The sequence below is a fragment of the Acanthisitta chloris genome, unplaced genomic scaffold (genome assembly GCF_000695815.1).
Source record: "Acanthisitta chloris isolate BGI_N310 unplaced genomic scaffold, ASM69581v1 scaffold1714, whole genome shotgun sequence".
NCBI classification, from domain to species: domain Eukaryota; kingdom Metazoa; phylum Chordata; class Aves; order Passeriformes; family Acanthisittidae; genus Acanthisitta; species Acanthisitta chloris.
In genome coordinates this window covers 46,791-70,418 of record NW_008670773.1, presented here as the reverse complement: position 1 = coordinate 70,418, position 23,628 = coordinate 46,791, and the positions used below count along the sequence as shown (strand labels likewise).

General features: G+C 36.1%; 1 protein-coding gene across 2 annotated transcripts in view; it reads right to left on the bottom strand.

Annotated features, from left to right (window-relative positions):
* The window catches only part of SYT14 (synaptotagmin XIV), a 57,075-nt gene that overhangs the window by 13,794 nt on the left and 19,653 nt on the right, over window positions 1-23,628 (bottom strand). For both annotated transcript variants that reach the window (XM_009073787.1, XM_009073788.1), the window contains exons 3-4: window positions 9,533-9,801; window positions 7,419-7,868 (exon numbers count right to left, since the gene is read on the bottom strand). In XM_009073787.1, coding sequence (XP_009072035.1) covers window positions 7,419-7,868; window positions 9,533-9,801 — 719 coding nt within the window. The remainder of the gene's footprint in view (window positions 1-7,418; window positions 7,869-9,532; window positions 9,802-23,628) is intronic.

The following is a 23,628-nucleotide window of genomic DNA, read 5'->3' as shown; positions in this document are numbered from 1 at the left end:
CTGACACAAAACACAGTTATTTTACCTGCACTCCTGATGAAGCCACTCTAACAGCTCCTACATGGACTCACTCACACCACCCCCCCTCTACTCCCTGTCAAATGTGTAAGAGCATGGAGATGTTACTGTGGGACAGCTTCCAAGACCACAGACAGTGCTCTGTCCACATGGAATTAGTCTATGCTCATTGGGGAAATCAATGGCAAGTAATTTTTTCCTCTTTTCTTCTCTTCATGATACCCTTTCAGACTGGGAAAAGCAAATGATTCAGTGATCAAACAGTAAGCACAATTTACAAGTAGTCAATCTATAGATGAGTACTTGATTGCATAAACATACACGCAATTATTTTTCACAATGAACAAATCCATGACAGTAAAGGTAAGTTTAGAATAAATTTGTCAGTTAGAGTCAGTATTTGTGATTTGTTAATATTTGTGATTAACAGTTCACCCAGCTCTAATTTAACCTGTTAGTAGTGCCCCTTTTGATCTGTTCAGGTCACCTTTAATCTCATGATCACAGGACCACCAGGTGTTTGCAGTTGGAAGGGATCTGCTTCAGTCCTTAGAGCTATCATACACACCAAAAAGCAGGGCAGGAGATAAGCTGGATTCTCCTGGGGCCAGCTGACAGCTGATTAAGCCCAATAGAAAGACATGAGCTGTGAAAGATTCAGCTCAAGGTCAAACAACATAAAGGCCAAACCTGACAAGAGGCTGACATGCTAAGACTAAAAAGATCACTTGCTAAAGGCACCCTATGAACAGAAATGCTTATCTGATACCAAATATAGGCTGCCTGCATATACAAAAGGAGTGATTACCTGAAGATCCTCAAGTCTGAGATGAAGAATGCTAATGAAAAAAATGTTATACTGCAAAACCCAGGAGAAGAATAAGAAGAATCACTGATTAACCTGAAAACTAAACTTGAAAGTTCCACACGTGTATGTTATGAATTTGCAGACTGGGTGACTTCATCTGTTTGTACAACATCTCTGATTAGGATTCCCCTCAAAGGAAATGAATTGAAGGAAAACAGTGCACATGCTTTTGCTGAAGGGTGCTCAAATCTGCAAAGAACTGATTCTTTGTTTTTCCTTTTTCTTGTTTTCTTGAAAGACAGTAATGAAACTGAGAAGATATCTGTGTGTGCACATACATGCAAAAAAGAAAGAATTAAAATAGTATGAAAACAGTTGGGAAACTCAGTGTCTCTAAGGGAAACAGACATTTCACTTGGATTCCTAAGCTGAAGAATATATCTCCACTGAAAGAGCTGCTTGAAGATTTAAGCAGCAGCTCATAGTCTTCAGCAGAAATTTCATCTGAGTGACAACCTTGATAAACTTGTAACTTGTCCAAAGCCACTTCTGGGAAATTAACAGTATGTTTTTACAGTATGATTATTTTCCTTACTGCTCTGGTTCCTTACTGCCAGGTTGGCAAGGCCATAGTTCTGCTGCAGAGAATGATAATCTGAGTCACAGATACCTGATTTTTTTTAGCTTTATGTACTGAGGAGATTTCTCTATTTAATTTTTTGTAAAGATGATCAGAACTAGACATACAATCCTGGACAATATGTTTGTCACTGATGGACTGGCTTTCTGAGTAAATAAGAGTATTGCTCAAGAGGATTACTTTGATTTAATCTGTAACTCATTCACAGCCTGTCATTTGATTGGGGGCATTTTAGAGACTGAGAAGCATCATCACACACTCAAAGTAGTAATACCATTTCTGAAACATAGTTTTCATTATTTGCTGATGCAAATACCAAAGATTGTGGGAACCAAACTGAGTAAATTACTTTTTTGAAGCAACTCATTGACTAAAGGCAAGTGATACCAGTTTAAATTGCTGGTTTACTCTGTGCATGTCCAACTGATGATTTTGACAACTAGATTAAATTCTTTACATTGCTGCCTTCAAAAATTTTTCTTAGTATCCTACATTCAGGGTAATAGATCTGGTTACCAAAGTAGGAACTTGCTTCCCATCTGGGTATCAGCAAAGGAGTTGAAATTTAACATTAAATTCAAGTTCTGGTTTTGCTAATGTGTTGAAGAAAGGCCCTGGTGTTATGCTGGCTTTTTTTTTTTAAACCTCTAAAAACTTGCAGGCCACCAACCTAGCATGACCACCGTTGTCACCATTATACCATGTCCTCAAGTGCCAAATCCCCATGGTTTTTTTAATATTTCCAGGGATAATAACTCCACCATTTCCCTGGGCAGTCTGTTAAATGCTTTATAACCTTTCCCGTGAAAATTTTTTATCTAATATCTAATCTAAACCTCCCCTAGTGCAACTTGAGGCCATTTCTCCTTTTCTTGTTGCTAGTTGCCTAGGAGAAGAGACTGATCCCTACCTCACTACAACCTCCTTTCAGGTAGCTGTAGAGAGCGATGAGGTCCTCCCTGAGCCTCCTCTTCTCCAGGCTAAAACAACCACAGCTCTCAGCCACTCCTCATAGGACTCATGCTCCAGACCCTTCAACAGGATCTCGTTGTTTTAATTAAAAACATATGGAGAATAACATTAAGACATATTCCTTAACGGTTTTAACCCTAGGCATGATGCCGAGAAGACAACGGCTCCTGCTTGCCAATACTGCCATGAAATGTTGCACAGGCTCCAAACACAGGGAGAATGCTTTGTTTGCAAAGCACTGTCAAGTTCTCCTGGAGCCTCAGTAACATGATCATCATTTTCCAATCACTTAATGACTTTCTTCAAAGAAATCGTGAGACTCATCTTCCTTACTGTGTTAAAGATCAATTCTAACCTTGTGCGTTTTACACCACTCACTCAAATGAATTGAGCACGCTATTCCTGAGACAGGAATGTGCTCAGTGGTTAAAGATAATTGCCCCTTACTTTGATGGACATAATTTTTACAAGCTAACCGAAAGCATTTATGCACCATCACATAGGAACTGTTGCTCTTAGGTGGGATTCTTTTAACTACAGAATGTAACTAGAATTCTACCCAAAAGGAAAATACGAAGAAGTATTTTTCTAGACAAGTCTTAGTAATTTCTTTTGTTAGCAGCTTGAAGTATCATAATGGTATTTAATAAAGCTGTGTTTATACACATGACTTTTAGTATTCAGCCTTCCAAACAGAATCCTGTACAGACCATGCCGCAAGAACACAGTAGTAAAATCACTAGTAGTGACTCTTAAAGAGTTTGCATAAAACCTGACATCTTGACTCTACAGTGGACAAGAATTACCAAGAAAGAAAAGCCACTCTGAAAGCTCTGAGAAGTTTATAAACTGATAGACATCTTCAACAAAGAATATTGAAGATATGCCACACATAAAGGGCAACATACAACAAGTGCCTTAAGCAGAATGCATAAACCAATGTATGCCAGATGATCAACCACCACCCTCAAAGTAGAGTGTGTGTGTCTCTGAAAGAGTAAACATCTTTATACACTGAATGCATAAATGCCTTCACTCAAAAAACCCGTGTAACTAAAATAACTATCCAGACACTCTGGATATCTAGAGTAAAGATAGACAAAATAATCTTTTAAGCACATATGATTGCCTACACCATTCATTCTTTGTTATGGGGATTGCACCTGGGAGGTTCAGTATGTTAGAAATGGAGAATGCTATAGACAGAAAGAAAACTTAATTGAATTCTCCCCAGGTTCAGTATGTTAGAAATGGAGAATGCTTTAGACAGAAAGAAAAATTAATTGAATTCTCCCCAATAAACACCTTGTAAATTGATGCTACATAATGAATAATTATTAGATTCGCTTAGCAGTAGTAAGAGGTATGTTTTGGTCACCCAGATGGTACTTCCCAAATCAATCACGAAATAAAAAATATTATTGATTGTTGTTGTTCTGCACCAAAAAGCAACCTATGAGATGGTGAAATGGATTATGCTTGTTTCTTTGATCTTTTCCAAACAGATTTCACTCAATAAACTGCTTATATGTTTTTGTAAACACACCATACTGGAGGCAGTTGTTCACTGTCAGGAAAATTTCTTTGGGTGAGAGGAATGAAGAGCAACTAAAAACAGGTCTAGAGGGATTTCTTGAAGACAAGTAAACAGCATTTCTAAACTCCGAGACGGGTGAACAAAAATGTATCTACCATTGTACTAAAAGAAAAGATCTTCCTACACAAACTGTAATCTGACAAAACCATGATGTACACCCCCGTTATTAAACTTTCGATGCAAGGGACAATTTCTATCAAATCTCAAAGGGACCCAGTCTCAGATAACAGTGACAACTTCACTCTGCCTAGCTTGTATTGGTTCCATTGCTTCCTCCTCACTTAAACATATGCTGAACTTGGAAGGAAACGTGTGATAAATAAGGGGGCTGAGGAGGAATTCCCTGCTACGTGGGAGAAGTGCAGCAACACAGGACTGTTAAAGACAAACGGCAACAGGACTAGGGATAATAGCTGCTAATGCAAGACATTATACACAATGTAGGAAGGTGAGGAACAGGGTGAAATCTCGGGTGAAAGAGATACTTCTTGAATAAATTTGTAATTTTGAAGCCATGTGTAGCTTTTGAACCTATTTAAGGAACATACTAGTATCAAGTTCTCACCACGACATGCACTTGTTTACATCTTAATGATAACCAGAGACTTGCAGGCCCCTCTCATGTGAGCATGCCACTATGTTTGAAAGGCACTGAATTTGCTGATCTACCTTTAACCAGATTCCCTGGAGTATAGCTTTAAGGTATCACTGAAAAAATACTGAACGTCACAGCATACAAACTATTCTTATACAATCAGAAGGCAGATGATTAGTTAATATAATACATTAATATAACATCAGGCGCAGACAGAAGCAAATAAAGTACATTTCTGCAGACGAGATTAGCATAGATGTTTAAATGGATTAGGAAGCTTCAGTGACAGGAGGTATATTTAATATATAAAATCCAGATAATGAGAAGCAGTGGAAAAAATAGGGTAACTTGTCATGTGTCCAAGAAATATCTTCATAAAGAAGCTGTCAGATATAAACACTTCTCATCAACAAAACACTCTGCATCCGATCAAGGCACATTTAATTCAGAAGGTACAATGCACCTCACCATGGATTTTATAATTATTAATATCTTTGAGCAACTGGATATCTCTCTACTGAAACAAGACTTACCTTCTCCTGTTAAACAACTCCTGCCTGACACTTATGATTAGTTGGACGTAACGATTGTTGGTTTATTCTAGCAAAGGAAAGTTAAAAAGGGATATGATCAATATGTAGAAATATACCCAGAGGCAAACACCTGAGAAGGGTAAGAACTAATTACATGCAATACCATGCTGGCATAAGGACAAATGCTAATAATTTGGCCATGAAGAAATTCAGGCTGGAAACAAAACAACCTGATGTTTTCAGATGAAAATTCACAATTTTGTGATGAAGAGGACTTGGCTTTTCCTATTACAAGGGCCTGAGCTTAAGTGACCCAAGATGCCCTCTATTTTCAGTCATCAGTCCTAAAAACACAATTGATTTTAACACTCTTGCAAAACAACTTTATGTTAAATCCTGTAATAAATCTGCTCACTGGAAAAATATTATATCGATTATAAATGATAAGAGAAAAATACATATAAACTCAGACGTGCATGAATTTCCAGAGGTTTAAAATTTGATTTGCATAGTTCCAAAAAAACATGGATGCTTATTTAAGCTATCAAGACTACGAAGGATCCTTTCCACCAACAGGTAGGGCTGCGTAAATCCTAGTACAGCAACAAACTCTGGAAGAACCTTTCACTTCCTATCAATATTCCTTATTCTTGTGCCTTTCCCAAAAAATTGAGGAGAGAAGAGGTCTGACATGGCATGCCTTAACATCACAGGAAATAAATAACAACCTTATCATCTTTGATGTCTTCTGGAATTTGTTTTTCTCTCCCTGTCACAAAAACTTGAGAAAATAATACTGAAGATTAACCAGTGCACATAGGGGATGCTCCAATCAATCACAAGCCTGGCCCCTTCACTGGCCACTTTCACTGACTTTGGTAAATGTTACACAAGAACCTATTGAAAGCACACACAAATTTAGCAAGTATTTCAATGCTTTGTTTCACAGGATGCTTTTTTTCTGAGTCATGAAAATAGCAAACTCTACATTAGGAATGTTCCCTCAAGGTAGGTAAACCACTTCATCCTTAGATTAGATTGATTTGTACTTCTCAAGGAACCATAAAAAAATCTGTTCCATGGTCAGTTGATCCTCCATCAGATCCACATTTTAGTCTCAGCTTTTGCTACCTAGTATCTTTTCAGTCATCAAATACAATGGCCTTTTCAGTGTCTTGTGCAATACTCATGTTCAACAGAAATGCCATTTAGATTATCCAAACTTTGTTCAAAACGTAGAACAAATTAATTGCATTGTTTCACCTGTAAAAGTATTTTCAATTCTTTCCCTTGTCCTCCTCTTTTTCTTAAACGGATTGTTTAAAAAACCCCAACAAAATACACACGATGTCGAAAAATGCATGTCCTGGTAAATCACCTTCTTTTTCCCCCAAAATCCATAACTTAGCATATATGTAGCTTTTATGCAATGAACATTCAAGCACTCCTAGTCTGGGAAACCAAGACCATAACCTGACAAACATTCTCTTTCTAGACAAAAGCATACTTAAAGAAAAGAAAAAGATAATGCTGATTACTGCCAGTTTAGTCATCTTCTGTGTTTATTGATATGATACCTAATTTTACCCTTAATTACCATTGCTTTATTAAAAATATGACATTATTTGGGGGGACAAAAAAATTTGTTCATCAGATAGGTTGGGTTTTTTTCAGGAAAAAATATCCTTTTCAGTTTGAATGACTTCCCACACTACTCTTCACTTCAGACTGAACCAAAAAGCAACTATTTACAAGGTTCAAATCTGAAGTTATTAAAAATGGCTTTATACTCTCAAACTTCACTTTCCTATCTTTCTTTCCTGATAGGAAAATACCTATTGCAAGCAAGATTTATTTGCAGCACATGGAGGGCACTCGCTAGTATATCTTCTTTTTATTTCTCCCCCCACTCCTTTTATTTTTCTCTATAAATTGAAGTGCTGTGGGTAGCAAAATAAAGATTATACTATTAAATACATAATATATGCATTTAGAGATGTATTCACCACTACATCCCTATTTATAGAACGGCAATTTCTAAGAAATTAAAAACAAAAATACGGGCAGCTTTTGCAGGTGGAAAGTGAAATGTCCTTACAGAAGCTTTAAGCAAATTATCTTTGTGCTAATAGAGTGCTATGACTGCTCAAAAAAACTGAGTGCATGTGATGACTCTATAAATATACCCACTATTCTTACAGAATTGAGGACGCTGTATATCACTGCATTCTTATTCTGCCTCATTTAATACTCACAGACAGACTGTAAGAAGGTTCCAGTATCACTGGCACTGACATCTTCCCTTGAAGATTCAATTTTGTTAAGTAAAAAATCTTTTCTCCCACAATCCTCTCTTTTTTCATGCGACGTACACTGTACAGTCTAAAGCGAACTGCATAATTCCCAATCATCTCAGACTCAACGTGATTAAATTTGAATGTCTCTGTGAAGACAGGGCATGGTCCCCGCTGGATGCTGGTTTTTGCTCTCTGCTTCTTTATAGGGAGAAGAACTAGGTGTACTTGCCACGAGCTTCCACCTGTCCTGCTGTATGTGGGAATGTCTGTGACAGCTGTCACTGTCACCAAAAGCTTCTGCTCCTGTGAGTCATAGTCAAAAGTCACATCCAGTGTGCCATATTTAGCTACTGGCTCAGGATCAAAAGGTTTAGGAAGCTGTGAAGATGATCCTCGAGCTGACATATCCTGAAAAAGAAGAAAAAAAAAAGGGCATTTATTTATTTATTTATTGTATTCTATTATTAAATCTAACACAGAAATATATGGCTTTCTCCAAGCAATATGAAGGCATTAAGAGCTTTTTGTTCATCTCATAAACAAGGTTGTTAAACACCAAAAGCCCAAGCAGAGGACTGACTAGCATCCAAGAGGAAATCAAATGACTTCACTGGTCAGTACCACCAAAAGGCAGGAGCCAATCAGACAGAGCTCCTACTGAATTAGGCTGTACAATCTATACACATTTGTTACAAGACAGAACTACCTTATTTCAGTGCAAGTATGCACAGATTTTTAAGTTAACATATTACAGTGTTTGAAGAGATAGCTAGTGATTGAGGGCACAGTGAGATGCCAGTAAAGAATACATGGATTGCAAACCTACTTCCACATGTGGCTCTTGCGGCAGTCCACCAGAGTTCTGTGAATGTGCCAAAAATTATCATAGGATCATCAAATGGTTTGGGTTGAAGGGACCTTAAAGATCATCTATTTCCAGCCCCCCTGGCATGGGCTGGGATGCCACTCACTATCATGGCTTTATTTATGTAATTTTACTGGAACTGTGCAAGATGCATCTGTTTTGAACACGCCTTCTGAACTTTCTGTAAACTGCATCAGCCCTAAAACTGTACTTTAAACTTTAAATTCAGATTGTTTAATGACACTTCAGATTTTGAACAAAATATTGATCCCCTATACTGTTCCATCAGTTTGATAGTGACACTGAAACACAAAATATTTACAAGTACAGGTCAGCCTACTGCTCACACAATAAGTTATTCCAAGTATGTAAAACAATTGTATTCCAAGTGTATCTTTATAATATCAAAGATACACTTGTTTATGTGAATGAATAGATGCCACAACAAAGCCTTTTGAGTTAAAAAACATTCTTATTTTGACCTGGTTGCTACATAGTTATGGGAATTCATTCTTCTGAAAGAAAAGAAAAAAAAAAGAGCCTCTTCTGCACATGACATCACTAATTAGATTTACTCATGTCAGTTCAGTAACTGGTTGTTGAAAAAGAGCCTCTTCTGCACATGACATCGCTAATTAGATTTACTCATTTATATCAGTTCAGTAACTGGTTGTTAAAGACATTTCAAAGAATTGAGAGTCAGAAAAGATCATTTCTTCACAGAAAAAATAAATAGATATCATTACAGTTTATAGTAGAAAATAGGAAAATTAAGATGACCAAATCACTATACCACATCAACCATTTTTAAAAAAACAACTTTGTAATATTCTTTTTCTTTTCACAAAAGTTGTTTTACATTACGGGGTGTTCAATTTGAAAAGCATTAACAGAATTTTTCTTTTTTTGAGTTGTTTGAAAAATTATGACTACAGTCCTTATAGTGTGATGAAGTTCCCTGACTGGTTTAAAAAATAATTCACTATTACTGGGAGCTTGTTTCAAAGTTAAGGTGCCATAAAGGTAACTATAACAATCTGAACAACATGAAATCCTGTCGTAATTTTTTCTGACAAACTATTTTTTTAAAAATAAATGAGCTGCAGTGTTCGTGCCTATGTAACTGTGCACTCATCTTTAGAAAAAGAAGGCGCTCAAGGTGTGCACACTGCATGGTGCTTCAGAACACACAACTCTTTTCATTTACCTCTGGACTAAGAACAGCGGTGCTATCACTTGGGACATCCTCTTCGTATCCTTTGTTATGAAAGCTTTCTATTTCATGCCCCATGCTTCCCTCACTTGGGCACTTATATGAACATCTTGGACTGTTGCTACACTGCGAATATTCACATTTACTGTCTCCAACTTCGGACGGTGTGCACGAAAGATGAGGAGAACCACTGTCATCCTGGTATGGAGGAGGCTGCAGCTCATCTAGTGGAGGTGTTCTTCTCATCCTCTGAATGCAGTTCGCTGAGAATAAGTGAAAATTCTTTACTTACTTTATGATTATTTACTGATGAAACAATTGCGTGGAAAATGGTAAGTCTAAATGTCTGGACAGAGTATTTAAAAATCTACGTATGTGGTTTTTTTACTTTACGTTTCAAATTAGATGAGAAATACTACTGAAAAGAAAGGTTTGTTAAGAATGGAAATGAGTGAACTCTCAGATGAAAGAAATTTAGACAAAAGCAAAGTTTTAAGTGCATAGTCAGAATGGATTGTGCAAACCATATATAAATAAATATAGCACAAATATGACATGACAAAAATTCTAGGCTGGAATTTCAGGGATGCTTACCTTGCCAAAACCTTTGGATATCTTAAGTCAGATTCAGTGCAGGTGGAATGTAGACCAATTACGGAAACAAAATGTACTTCCTAAATCCACGATATCATACTGATTACCTCCAATGCAGTTGCCCCCCAGGGAGACATTAAATTAAACTCTGAAGACAAATAAGGTTCTAATAAAGGCAGGCACAAGCCTTTTCACACAAGTGAACTTTGCTCACCGGTGAACTTTACAAGTGGTGTCTCAGATTCTTTATTACTTGTTAAGGACAGCTAAAGGGTATGTATCCAGTGTCTGGAAGTCAGACACTAGATCTAGTCACTAAAGACAGTAGAAAAAGGATCATGAGCAATCTTGTGCTTGGGATGAATACTTGATGCTGACCATCTTTGCTTCTCACACTAGACAGATAGATAGAAATGTGGTTATACATCTCCTCAGAAAATAAACCTGATGCATGGCTACAGGATGTGGTTATACATCTCCTCAGAAAATATACCTGATGCATGGGTACAGATAGAGAAAGCTAGTTCAAAATAATTACATTTCCATTTTTTTATCTCATACAGTTGATTAGGACTGGGAAAAGAGAGCAAGATGTGCAGTAGCTGAAATGAAAGGAATATCAAGGATAGGTAAAGACCTGTATCACATTTATTTTACATCTTCTGTAGAGGTTTTAATGAAGATTTCGATACCCCTCACACAAAGAACTGCCTTATACATAAAAATTTCAAAGCAAAACTGTTTTCTGGTGTCAGACATACCACTTGCACTCACAGAAAAATCAACCAAACAAGGAAGTTAACGAAAGTATTAACAATAGAACAGTATAAGCTTTGATTTCAGATTCATCTAAGAAAAAAACTGATCTTCCCACATGACAAAGGTGGCACATTTAAGTTTCATCATCATTTTGTATACAGGATTGACCTGACTATGTCCTGAATTCTCACCAAGCACATCAACCTTTTAACTGTTTCAGAGGTAATCACCAGTTGTTCAGCATAACACATAGACAGAGTATGTGTAAGAGTTATCTTTATAGAAAAGCCTGAGAACAGTTATGTAGCTCTCCTGGGAAACAAAGAGTCTTAGCAAAAGGTTCCCTTTTGCTCTGGTTTCCTTCGGAAAGCTGGGCTGTGTCTGACTGTGGCATGATGTCCACAGCCTCTAGGACTTGGTGATTGTGGTGCACACTGCCCATGGGAAGCAATGCCAGATACATCAGCTAGAGGGGAGCCAATGTGCACTGCAGATCCCCAAAGCTGGGCAGGAAAAGGACAGTTCATTATGGAGCATCTCTACTGCACATAAAGGCCTCAGAGATAACTGGGGAATGCAGGGACCTTCTCTATTTCAGTGGCTCCTAGTGGAACTCCTCTTAGGTTTAGCTAAGGCAAAGGAGTAATTAAAACACTCCTACCAGATGAAACCACTGTCAGGAATCCTCTCTTCTCTGATAAGAGAAGCCTACCACTCAGAGTGATTCCAAATCACTGTTACAGCACTCCTGCAAAAGGTTTTCTGCTGTTACTTAGCCCAGAGCCACTAAGCATTGAAACTCCAGTCCCATGGGGCTGGAAAGCAGAACAGCCAGTAGGGAATCCTATACTCAATTTTAAAATCTAAACTGAAATTTTCATCACAATAAAATGATAATATATATCCTTTGACTCTCTACACCACGAAAACAGGACTTCCTTTTCATGATTTAAATAATTCAATATTCTAGCAAATTTAGAGCAACAATATTTCTGCTCATTGTTGCTAAAAGGCAACAAACAGCATTAAACAAGACACTAACCACCTTCCAACCCTGAACTTAATTTATTTCTTTTCACTTGTAATCCAGTCTGCAAAGACTTTTTAACTACCAGCTTTTCCAGAGTCTAACAAAATGAAAGTGTGTCCAGGTAACTGTCAACACCATTGTTGTCTTACATGAGTAAATAAATGTGTGACTCACTTTTTTTCACTTTGATGAACTCCATTATATGTCCCTATGGGAAAACTGTACAGGCTGTGTGACAAAAAAGGTGCTTTTAATGTAGGCAGGGAAGAAGTGAAGAAAAGAAAACTCTTATTAACCAGACATGATTCAAAACTCTCAGAAAAAGCTAAAACACCAGGGCAGCTTTTAACTATATATTTTCCAAACTTTAGTCTACTGAACAGCAATAGCATGTAAATTCTTGAAACAAATATCTAGGATTAAAAATCTAAGGACACCTCTATCTAAACAGGTATAACTGGTTTTGAAAAAAAGCTTTCTCTACATAATAAGATATAAAAGCTTTCAAATTAATTTTGAAAGTGAAAATGTCTCATTCGAAATTAATTTCCCCCTCCTCACAGGAAGTGATACAATAAAATGATGATTTTATTATTATGGCTCTCTGAAAATACTGAAGACTTGAATTCCATTAAAATATTCTAATGACTGATGATATCAAAGGCAAATTGATATCACACACAGAAGTGAACCCAGCAACACCAAATATCTGATACTTAAAAATTACAAAGAAGCAGCAACTAATTTCAACAATCAATCTGTCAACAAAATTTTACATATGTATCAAAGTTTAAAATACAGAACCTCTGTAAATGCCTGCTGGCCTATCACTGATTGTATGGGAGAAAAACATTTGGAGCTGAAAGGAAAGCATGACCTGAAGTATTTGCATATTTATACATAGAACCACTGTCTATAAGATACCTTGTACCTTGCATTTAAGGTGCTAACTTAGGACAGTTAGACTTGTGCACACTTCTGCCCTGTGACAAAGCCAAAGAATACCTTCCAAAACCCACTGGATGTGGTTAATAACATCTGCTATAGAGTTACTCCTAGCAAGCAGATGGCTTTTTGAAAGGAAAGGAAAGCATGACCTGAAGTGTTTGCATATTTATACATAGAACCACTGTCTATAAGATACCTTGTACCTTGCATTTACTAACTTAGGACAGTTAGACTTGTGCACACTTCTGCCCTGTGACAAAGCCAAAGAATACCTTCCAAAACCCACTGGATGTGGTTAATAACATCTGCTATAGAGTTACTCCTAGCAAGCAGATGGCTACACTGACAATCTAAATCATTGGATTGTTTCCATGCAAGTTTCCCCATGAAACTTCCACTCTCAAATCAGATAGAAAATAAATTTTCCTAATTTCCCCCAATGAAATCAATCATATTAAATGACCATACAAGTTTGGACTAGACAGGGTGAAAAGCGAGCCAACTTGTATCCCAAACATGGAAGAAACAAATACAGAGACACAGGTTTAGCCTGAGGTTCCTACCAGCCAGGAAATGCTAGAAGAGAGGAAAGACAAATAGAAAGATCCCACATCCGGTTTTCCACCTGAAGTATGTGAAATGACTGCATTCTCGTAGTATGATGAAACTAAGTCATTTAGTAACAAATATTTGGTCAATTCTACATGGCGAATACAGAGTATTGCTGTCAATGGGCAGATTTGAATAGTCCATTTTCAAAGGGTTAACTGCTTTAATATAAATTTGATTCCTTCCTTAGTGGGCTGTGAAAACACTCATAAAGTGGCAGTAGTAAAGTCCTTGCTTAAGAGCTGAAGAAACCAGAACCACAAGTGAAATCCCAAACAAACACTAGCAGATTAGCATTTTGCTGGTACACTCAGTAATTGCATCATGTAAAGTGTCATTAGCACACTTAAGCCAGAAGGAAATAAATATCTTCTTTTTAGTACTGGTTGTTAAACAATGAAGGTTAATCTGTTTTCTTAAGTCCCTGTAGGACAGATTGCAAACCAAGGGGAGATGATACATATCTTGGGGTCAACCTCAAGAGACTGTCAGTTAAATCTGACACAGCAACCTAGGCCAAACTGAGCATTCCTGGAGCATAAAATTGATAGCTATGAGAAAATACACACATTTTTTTCAGTCAATTTTTTCTGGGCAGAATCAAAGTTTAAAGATGCACAAGTTTACTGTAAGAACTGCTTTAGGTTTTCAGTTACCATTTGAGCTTGCTCCTTCCAATATTCCTCATTTCTCCTCCCTGCCCTGGTCTCTAGTGGAACATGCTAGGCTGCCAGCACTTCACCACGCAGCTGGTGATGTTCTTTTCAGATTTACAGTGTTTAGACTTTGCTATCTTAATTAATTTTCCCAAAGGTTCTCAGCAGCAGCACAAACCTAGTCTTCTTTAGCCCATATTACCTGAGTAATTCTGAGAACACCCATCTCTCAACATACAACAACTGTCCTTGTGGCTTTAATTCCCCTGTCTCACAATTAACTACACTTTTGCAACCTGGAGTTTCTCATATATATATATTACTTTTCAAAAAACTCATACTATTGTGGGAGGCCACATTACTGCAACATTTCTTTTGGAATCTTGTTTCCAGTTCCTTTCAAACAAACAATCACTATATAAATCAGTAATTTTTGCAAGTCATATTTTGTAATTATCAGAATATCTTCATACTCGAATGGTGCCTTTCCTTTCTCTAATGTATCTCCACATATGCCATGCCACATAATGATTTATTTTTTTAATTGAATGTAAATTTCAGGTTTTCAAGCCTTCAAGGGGTTCTATGAAAATGTTAAGACAATTTAAATAAAACATAAAATGAAATACATGTTTAAAAATTAAAGAAACCTTTCTTATTCTGAATGATTAAATACCCTTAGAGATTTCTGATAGGCAGCACAGATAGTCCAAATGGAATTTTCATGTTTGAACTTTTCTGCCATCCAAAAATATTATGTTGACTGAATTACCCCACATTACAAGGAGTATAAAATATAAACATTAAATATTGAATGAAACCTCAGGCCTCTTCTTCTTTTGAAATGAAAAGCTTACACGCATCTTTGTGAGGACAGAAAACATATAATTTCACAGCAAAACAAATTATTTTGGCATGATTCTATTTCTTTTCCAAAAGAGTTATGGCACTAGTCTTGCTTAATGAAAATAACAGGGATATAGGAGTGGTAGGGGGTCATTACGGACAACAGAAAAAATTCTTTATGAGCTTTCTTTTTTAATGTGACACATTTTAGACTTTTAGTTGAACTATCTTCTACATTAGGCAATTCACCAGTAAACAAGAAAAGTAATCATATCTGTTTGGTTCAGGTTTTTTTTCAATACAGGATAACTCTCTTATACTTGCTAATATTTAGACAATTCCATACACTGTAAGCTTAATCCCAGACCTGTGGAAATCAAACAATGTTGCTACCATTTGCATCTGATGTTACACGAAGTTCTTAGCACCGCATTTTTCATACTTTCTAAGGCTAATGCTACTGGTCACTCATGTAAAAAAAAAAAAACGTTCTCTTTTGCTTTTTAAGTAAAAAAACCATGCAGAATTATAGAATTATTTTTATGTCCAGTCCTTAAAACTTCAATTTCTTTCCACAGGAAATGGTCTAAGACAAACAGAAGTTACTGAAACTTGCATGAGGGTTATTTTAATGTATCTGTTTACATCATGAGCCTGTGGAACTACAGCTCAGTGTTGTTTCCTGACAAAAAGAAATTTGCTCTTTTCTGCACTTAATAAAGCACTTCTTATTGGTAAGAATTTATGGTCTGTTTTACAGAGCAATACAGAAAATCCCTGCACTGGTGAAAAATTCTAAGCTTTCTCTTTCCAAAATGAGTCCAATTTAGAACATTTTAACTACAAATACATTATTAAAAGCATTATAGTGAACTAGCTGTCAAAGATATTCTTTTGTTTCCTTCCCAAATATTTTGGTCGTCTTTCAATGAAAATTATACTTTAGCATCTATTGAATTAATTTGCTTTCAATTTAAGTATCATTCTCTGATTCCTTATACACTATTTCTATTAATTTGAAAAGGAAGGAGTTCTGCCACCTGGTTCTGTATTTATACTCTCCAGTTGTCCGAAATACATCTAAATAATGCTTAAATCTAATGGTTCAATATTTGACTCATTTATTGATGTCAATATCAATAAATCGAACTTTCCAGAAGTCTTTTACTTTTAAAACCTCTTATTTTCTGAGACTACATCCAACTCTAAAGCTTTTTGAAAGCTGTGACCTTTAAGAAGTGAAAGTGTAAAATTGTTTGCCTTCCCTTCCATAACTATGTTTCCTTAGGAAATTATTTGTAATTTATACTAAGCATACTCATTCAACTTCTTGGGTAGAAAACCTTATTTTCTGTTCCATTTAGATGCTTGTTTCACTTTTACTAGTTTTATAAGCAGCCAGCTTTCCTTTACACTGCTTTTCAGACCACTACATTGCCTATCTTCAAAAACAAGGAGGTATTCCTGTGCACCTCTGTTCACAGTTCTTTTCTCCCAAGTTATCAAAATGGTTAGAAAAATATCACTTCCAAAAAGATAATAAGTTAAATGAATTCACAGAACCTTCCTTTCATTTTTTTCTTTCCTCTTTTAAAATACACTAGAAGTCCTGCTTTCTGAAAGTGATTGACAACCAGCTTTGAAATCTTAAGAGTATCTTGGTGACAAGGAAATGCCTTTTATCATCTCTGTGAAAATTCACCCAAATTCGGCTATCTCGCCAGCATTTATGGATGCTTAAGAGAAATTCAGAGCTTAACAGATAAAAGCTTTGAAGACTCCACCTGCTGTAAACCATCTCAGGCCCCTGAGAATGCCCATTTCTCACCAGTGTGTGCATCCTCATACCTCTAGACAGTAGCAGCAGGATGTAGGCTTAGAAAATATTCTCCTGTTATTGCTGTACTTCTTTTGAGTACAATTATCACTTTAAATTATAGCTCAAGTTCCAGTCCAGTTTAACAGTACTACAGCAGTGGTATTAAGCACAGGAGCTGAGCAGCAACAAAGTGCTGAAAAGGTGAAAAAGATCCCACAGAGGTGTAAAATCTATTCCCAGTGAAGTATTGTAATACAGAGCTAATATTCCTGTAATGTTCCTGCTTTCATTCTATTCGGTCTCAAATGTAGAAACAGAGAGTGATTAGAAAGCAAGATTAATGTGTTTCATGTATCATTTTCTTGAGCATTTTAATGATTTTGCAGCTCATTTCAGGCATGTTCGTTTTATATTTGACAAAAACTAAACCCCAAAGTTTTCCAAGCAAAACAGAAACCTCCTCTAAGATCCCAATAATTATTCATTTGCTGATAGAAACAAAATCCATTCATCAGTATATACAACAGTTACATGTGTTCCCTAACTATCAGAATTCCATCACTCTTTTTTCCATATTTTTATTTTAAATAAGATACAACTACTTCCTTTAGTGAAAACTCTTTTTGTAACTTAAAATGCAACAACTTCATGGTTTCTTAAAACCAGTTTCCTCTTGATGGCTGAACCTTGTAATTAAAAAAAAAAAAGACCAACAAAAAACCTAAAAAACTGTATAAAGTTCCCTAGCATTTTAGCTTTCTATTTATTACTCACTCCTAACTGGTGAAAATGAACCATGAAAGATACTTTCCATCAAGAACTGCTTCCAGAATAGGAACACAAAGCTTGCTTTGATTCCTTTGCCTTATTTTCACAGCAATTTTGAGTGCAAAGGATACTCTGTTGGAGTGAGTCACTAACACAGCAGCACTACGACGATTCTGCATGAACCGTTTCAGTAGGGCACGAGTTAAATTTTCTGCCTAGCCACTTAAAACGCTTATATGATCCCAATTTGGCTACCTCGAAGCTGTTAATACACGTAAGTGAAATATATATTATGGTGGATAATACTAGGACTATAATAGTAGAAATTAACATATTTGGCTTTTACAGATGGAGGACTAAAGTACAGAGCAAGTAAGAGGTCATAAATATTGCTGTGAAACTAGCTCAGAAGTGCTCCTAATCACAGAAGGCTTCCAGTGAAGAGCGGAACTGAGACCAAGTATGTTAAGACTAGTACACTAGTCATTTCTTCAGTTGGTTTTTGTGGGTTTGGTTTGGTTTTGTTTGTTTTTTTTAAAAAAAAATTATTTATTTTTACTTTAGCCTTTTAAATTATTATAAATCTAAAATTCACCTGAATTGTGTACTACCACCAACATGGAAACTACTCACTTCTTAATAGATATACCCCACAGAATTTTCCAATATCACCAGCTCTGTAGTGGAAGAGAAAATAAAAAATACAATATTAGGGTGGGGAAAAAGGTAAAGTGAATAAGGAAAAAAAAGGCAGAAGGAGAAAGTAGGTGCAATGATTTTAAAAAAAAAGTGATAGGTCATTGGTGAATGAACAAAGAACAGAAATAAAGGGAGAGAAGCTTAGTAGATCTGTATATGAAATGAGAAAAAGAGCAAAGAGGAAAATAAAGAACAGATGAGATGCAAACAGGAATGAAAAGTTACAAACAGGTAAAATAACAAAGCAAAAATGACAGAGGAAGAAAGGTGAAGGAATGGGGAAAATAAAACATATGACGTGCAAAAAAGTGGTTCAGATCTGAGAAAAAAGCAATGTCAACAGAGCAAAGAGATAAAAGAGAAATCAGTGATGTCTGATGGGTGGGAATATCCATATTTGTAGGTGAAAATCTGCACAACCTAGAGAACACAGCTAGTTACATTCCAGGAGAGGCAAAGACATTTTCCACAATAAGCATTTATTTTTACATTTATATTTTAGGTAGATCATTGTTTTTCCTTTTAACTGCGGAGACAGTGGTAATTATTTATTCCGATTCTAGGATTCCAAAGGACCTTGATTTCTCTAATCTATTCAGGCTCTTTTTCCCCCCTTCTCTCCCTGACACACTGGCTCAGTGACTTGCTCTTGTAAAATGGACTACATTTCCTGCAGTATATTAAGAGCATTTCTGTAAAAAGGATTCCAGGAAAATCAAATGGTATTTGTATTTTGAAAGAGCCCTCATAACTTCACCAAATAAAAACCAGCTAGAACCAGCAGCTAGAAAAAACATCTACTATGACTTCAGTTTGCAGGAGTACCTAACAGGTCAACAACAAAAGAAAATTGTCTTATGTATGCTCAAGAACTCCTCCAAATCTTTTTAGATACTCGTGGCTGTAGAAAGTATGCTTAGTACCACTTATAGGGCCAACCCTTCAGAAAAAGAAAGGCAAAATAGACACTGCGATATTACAGGAAACGGATACGCTTTGAAACCAAGGTATCTTTCCTTCACACACCCAGTAAGAGGGCTAAGAACTCACAGAAGAGGCACAGATTAAGCAGCAGGGAGCACGTCACTCTGTACCACTCGCTCCAGCAAGGCCTCATATAAGTTTCTCCAGGCATAAAGGAACACGATTATTCGAAACTCAATTTCTTGCACTTCTTTGTGGCACTTCTGAGACCTCCCACTGTCACAGACGAGCTGCTCTCCCAGGCTTAAATGTAATATATGGTGTATGTTTCCATAGTTGTCATACAATTCGCAAAATAGGTAGTTTTCTGCTTATTGACAAGACTACATGAATATGAGACTTGCCGATAAAAATATTTTCATTCAGCCATAAGAGCTGTGCAGGAGCTTATGAAGATGAGAGAACAGTGGTCAAGCATACAGAGGGCTCATAAGGTCTCCAGAATGACACTTCAGCCCTCAGCAAACAGCAGGAGAGGAATTGGTCTTCCATGTCATCCACCCAAGAAAACAACAGCATTGAACAATCAAGGATCAGTCATTCTCAACCCATTTAATTTCCCAAAACACTATCTGGAAAATCATATTGTCATCCATATGGTTTTATACTTAACAATACTAAACTTATTGGCTGTTGGGATGGAGTAAAACCATGCATGTCCATCAAAATTTGTTTCTCATGGACCTTTCTTTACTAGCAAAAATTTATATACCTAATTTGAAATTACTGTTTGATGCTGCTTATTCAATAAGAGACTTAAAGGTGGTACACAGCAGCTAATTAGTAATCAAAGTCTGACAGCTACAGCTGCAAAATGTTTGTATGATAATTTCAAAATTGAAAATGATTTCACTCTACATGAAATTAATGTAGGCTCATTAGAAAGTCAGCGATTATCTCGAAAAGTACTACAGGAACATTTCAGCAGCTTTGCTGCAACAGCAGCAAGTACATAACATATGTCTCCAGACCAATTACCGTCACACCCTTTCTCGTAATTTGATGTCAGCGAAGTTTTTAGAACTTAGCATAACAATTGGAAACATATTCAGCAGAATGATGCCTAACATGGTTCACAATCAGAATGACAGTTACATTGCTGCATCCTGCATTAAATACATATACCTACCAGCATAGTACCTTCATTGCTAGAAACAAACAAAACCACCAATGAGCCAAAACCAATAAAAAAACCAAACTCACCACTACAACTACCAAAAAAATGACCCCAAACCCAATTCCAAAGAAACAAATGATACAAGATATTCAGAATACTTTGCTAACTGGTGACTGTAGTATACCTTGTACCAACTATGTTTTAGACAACATAGTATCACTGAAATATTTATTTTGATAAAATGAACAAGGCATATACTTTTAAGTTAAAAGCACCCTAACAATAGTTTACAGACACACAGAGACATATCTGTGAACACACATATATACATACACACCCCCTATGGCCACCTATCAGGAAGAGGAACAATTTGAAGCTTATGAAATATTAAATATAATTAAGATTACAGTGAGGAAGCAATGTGCATTACAAAATGCTGATGTTAGACAGCAAATATTGACCTTTAAAATTTAACAAGTGAAAGAGCCTTAATTTGCTTGTTATTCAAACTTTAGCCATAAGTATGCTAGCTTAGATGGCAAAAAGAAAAAAATCCACAACCCCATAGCACTTGCTATCACTTTGCATTAACATTTTGACCAGTCAACAATTCAGCAGTGATGAAATGTGCAGTTTGATTCAAACTAAGACAAGGCTATTTAAATAACTCAAAATAAGAAATGGGTATTGAAACATTAGAATTTTGATAAGCGATCACAGCTGCACTAGAATTAGTTTCTATAGCAACAGAGGAAATAATGTGGAGAACTGCACTGCAATACAAGATGGATTCCTTACAAACACTGCTGTTCAAATAGAAAACTTTACAATTATTCACTGTATTAAAATATTTTTATTAAAATGGTTATTCAAATATCCTATACCTTGTACTTCATACATTGTTTTATTTTGGTTTTCTGCAATTCAATTCTAGTCCATCCATTCAAGTTTTCACACTTTCCACCACTGCTTTCCTTCCTACCTTAAAATTAATTAAAGTGACTTAGTCTGAAAAACACCGTATCTTTGACCTCAAATTAATCTGCATTTTGAACCACATTTCTATTATCCCTACATAGAAGCACACATTACATTTATTTTTCAGCAGTGCACTTGTAAAACAGAAGAGAATCCTTTGCACATGCTATTCATAAGAAGCTGCATCAGAGCCATGAGAATTAACATCACTACGGAACTTTGGAAACTTATGGTCATATGAGACTCGCACCAGCTTTTATCAGTGTGCACTCTCATGTCCTAAGCATGAGTAAGAAACCAGTGCAAACCCATTAGTATTCATGGACCGAATACCCATGATATGGCAATACAAAAGCCTTTCGTCTGGGGATTTCAAGTGTTGCTCATTTCTAACACTAAGAATTATTGTTTCATTGCATCATCTCTGATTCTAGTTATTTTTGGCAACTAATTAAAAGCATATACCTGAACCTTTTATGTATTTTGCCCTTATAATGAGACCTATTACTCTGGCTTATTCTATCCTTTTGAGTTCCAAAGTATCTTTCGAGTTACCATGGATACAAGTGATATGCTTTCTCCTACAACTGCTTTGTGTGCCTTATCGAACACCAGAAACTGGCACAGTAGGAATCTGAGCCATCTATACAGGATGAATATCTAACCCCTTGAAGTGTTCCTCTTCCTCCCTTCAACCTTCCTCCCCCCAAAAAAAAAATTCAGGTATGCCATAAACTACCATTTGTACTGAAATACACAAGCAGGTTCTTTTCTATCTGAAAACTTTTGCTCAAGGAAAACAAAACGTACAGACAAAAATGTTAAAATGACCATGTTGAAATGAAAACGGGAGTACACAGAATCACTCCGAGTTTGCTGCTTATTTTGAGTTGATAGAATTTAAGTGTTTCTAGATCAATATAACCACAGGAGATGCAAACACTGCAAGTTTCAGCAACCATTTCTGACAGGAGTTGCAGAAACATCGTATGCAACTCCCAGATTACAGATGAACTAAAGTAAATGAAATCGCCTTAAACTGAAATTATTAGGCCTCTTTATACCAATTTATTATAGACATTTTCAAATGTAGATTGCTTTCCAAGAAGCTGGGAATAATTTGTACTAATCCAGGGAAAAATAGGGCAGTTAGTGAACTGATGTTTTCATATTCTAACTTCTTCTTAAAAACAAGACACTCTCCCACAGAGACAGCAAAATTTATATGGGATTCAAAAAAACAAGTGCTGATAACATAATCTGAACAAATGTATGAATAGTAAAGGGGAAAAACCAGAAGGAAAATAAATTATTGCAATATACCTTCAATATAAACTCAGAACTGTCTCCCAACTTTCAATGCATTAAATCATTGGAAAGATACCAACTACATAAATGAGTGCCAGGAATGCAACTAAGAGCAGGAAAGGCACTAAAGAATGAGTAGGCAAATGCTGCTCTTGCCTCTTTTCTTCAGTTACCTAAATTTTTTCAAGTATTACAGCAAAACACTGGACAAAAACTTCGTATCTACAGGCTCGGCTTTGCTTTAAAATCCAGAGATTTTGAATTATATCTGAGCCAGAGACACTGATCCATAAAAAGAGACTTTTACCCTTGTTTGTATTAACATTATGAAGTAGCTGCATCATAATGTAAGTTTCCCACAAACACCTATGAACTAAAGACAGGGTAAATAATTTCATTTTTCTGACACTGTCACTGTAGGTTAGACATACATTTACCTGGATTTCATAAGATGCATTTCTTTTAACCTTTAAATTTAACCCTCAACTGTTTCAAACTTCCTTTTGGGGATGAAAAACATCCACATAATATTTTTACTACGAACATTCAACTAGAATTCTCTTCTTTTTTACCTCTGAAAATTTCTTTTCAAAGTAAATGAAAGCTAGAGAACAAGGAAAGGGAACTCAAAATTGACTGCTGCATTGTGGCATTTATGCTAAGTTATCAAAATATTATAGTTCTGTAGTTTCATGTCGGACCCACTCACAAAAAAAAGAGTATCTGGAACAGTGGAGATATTTACACAACAGCTCTGTACTTGGTCCATTATATTCACTGTTACACATGCTATCATTTTTTGTCTGTATAATACTATCCTAGAATATCTTCACTGTGCACTAAAACACACAAGAGATCCCCTATTCCTCTCTGAAAAGAATTAAAAGTGCAAACTAGTCTTCTTTTATGAAATAACTACCATTGTTAGCATCCCTCATAAAAAGGATTCTTAAGTTCTTCCTTTGCAAAATATTG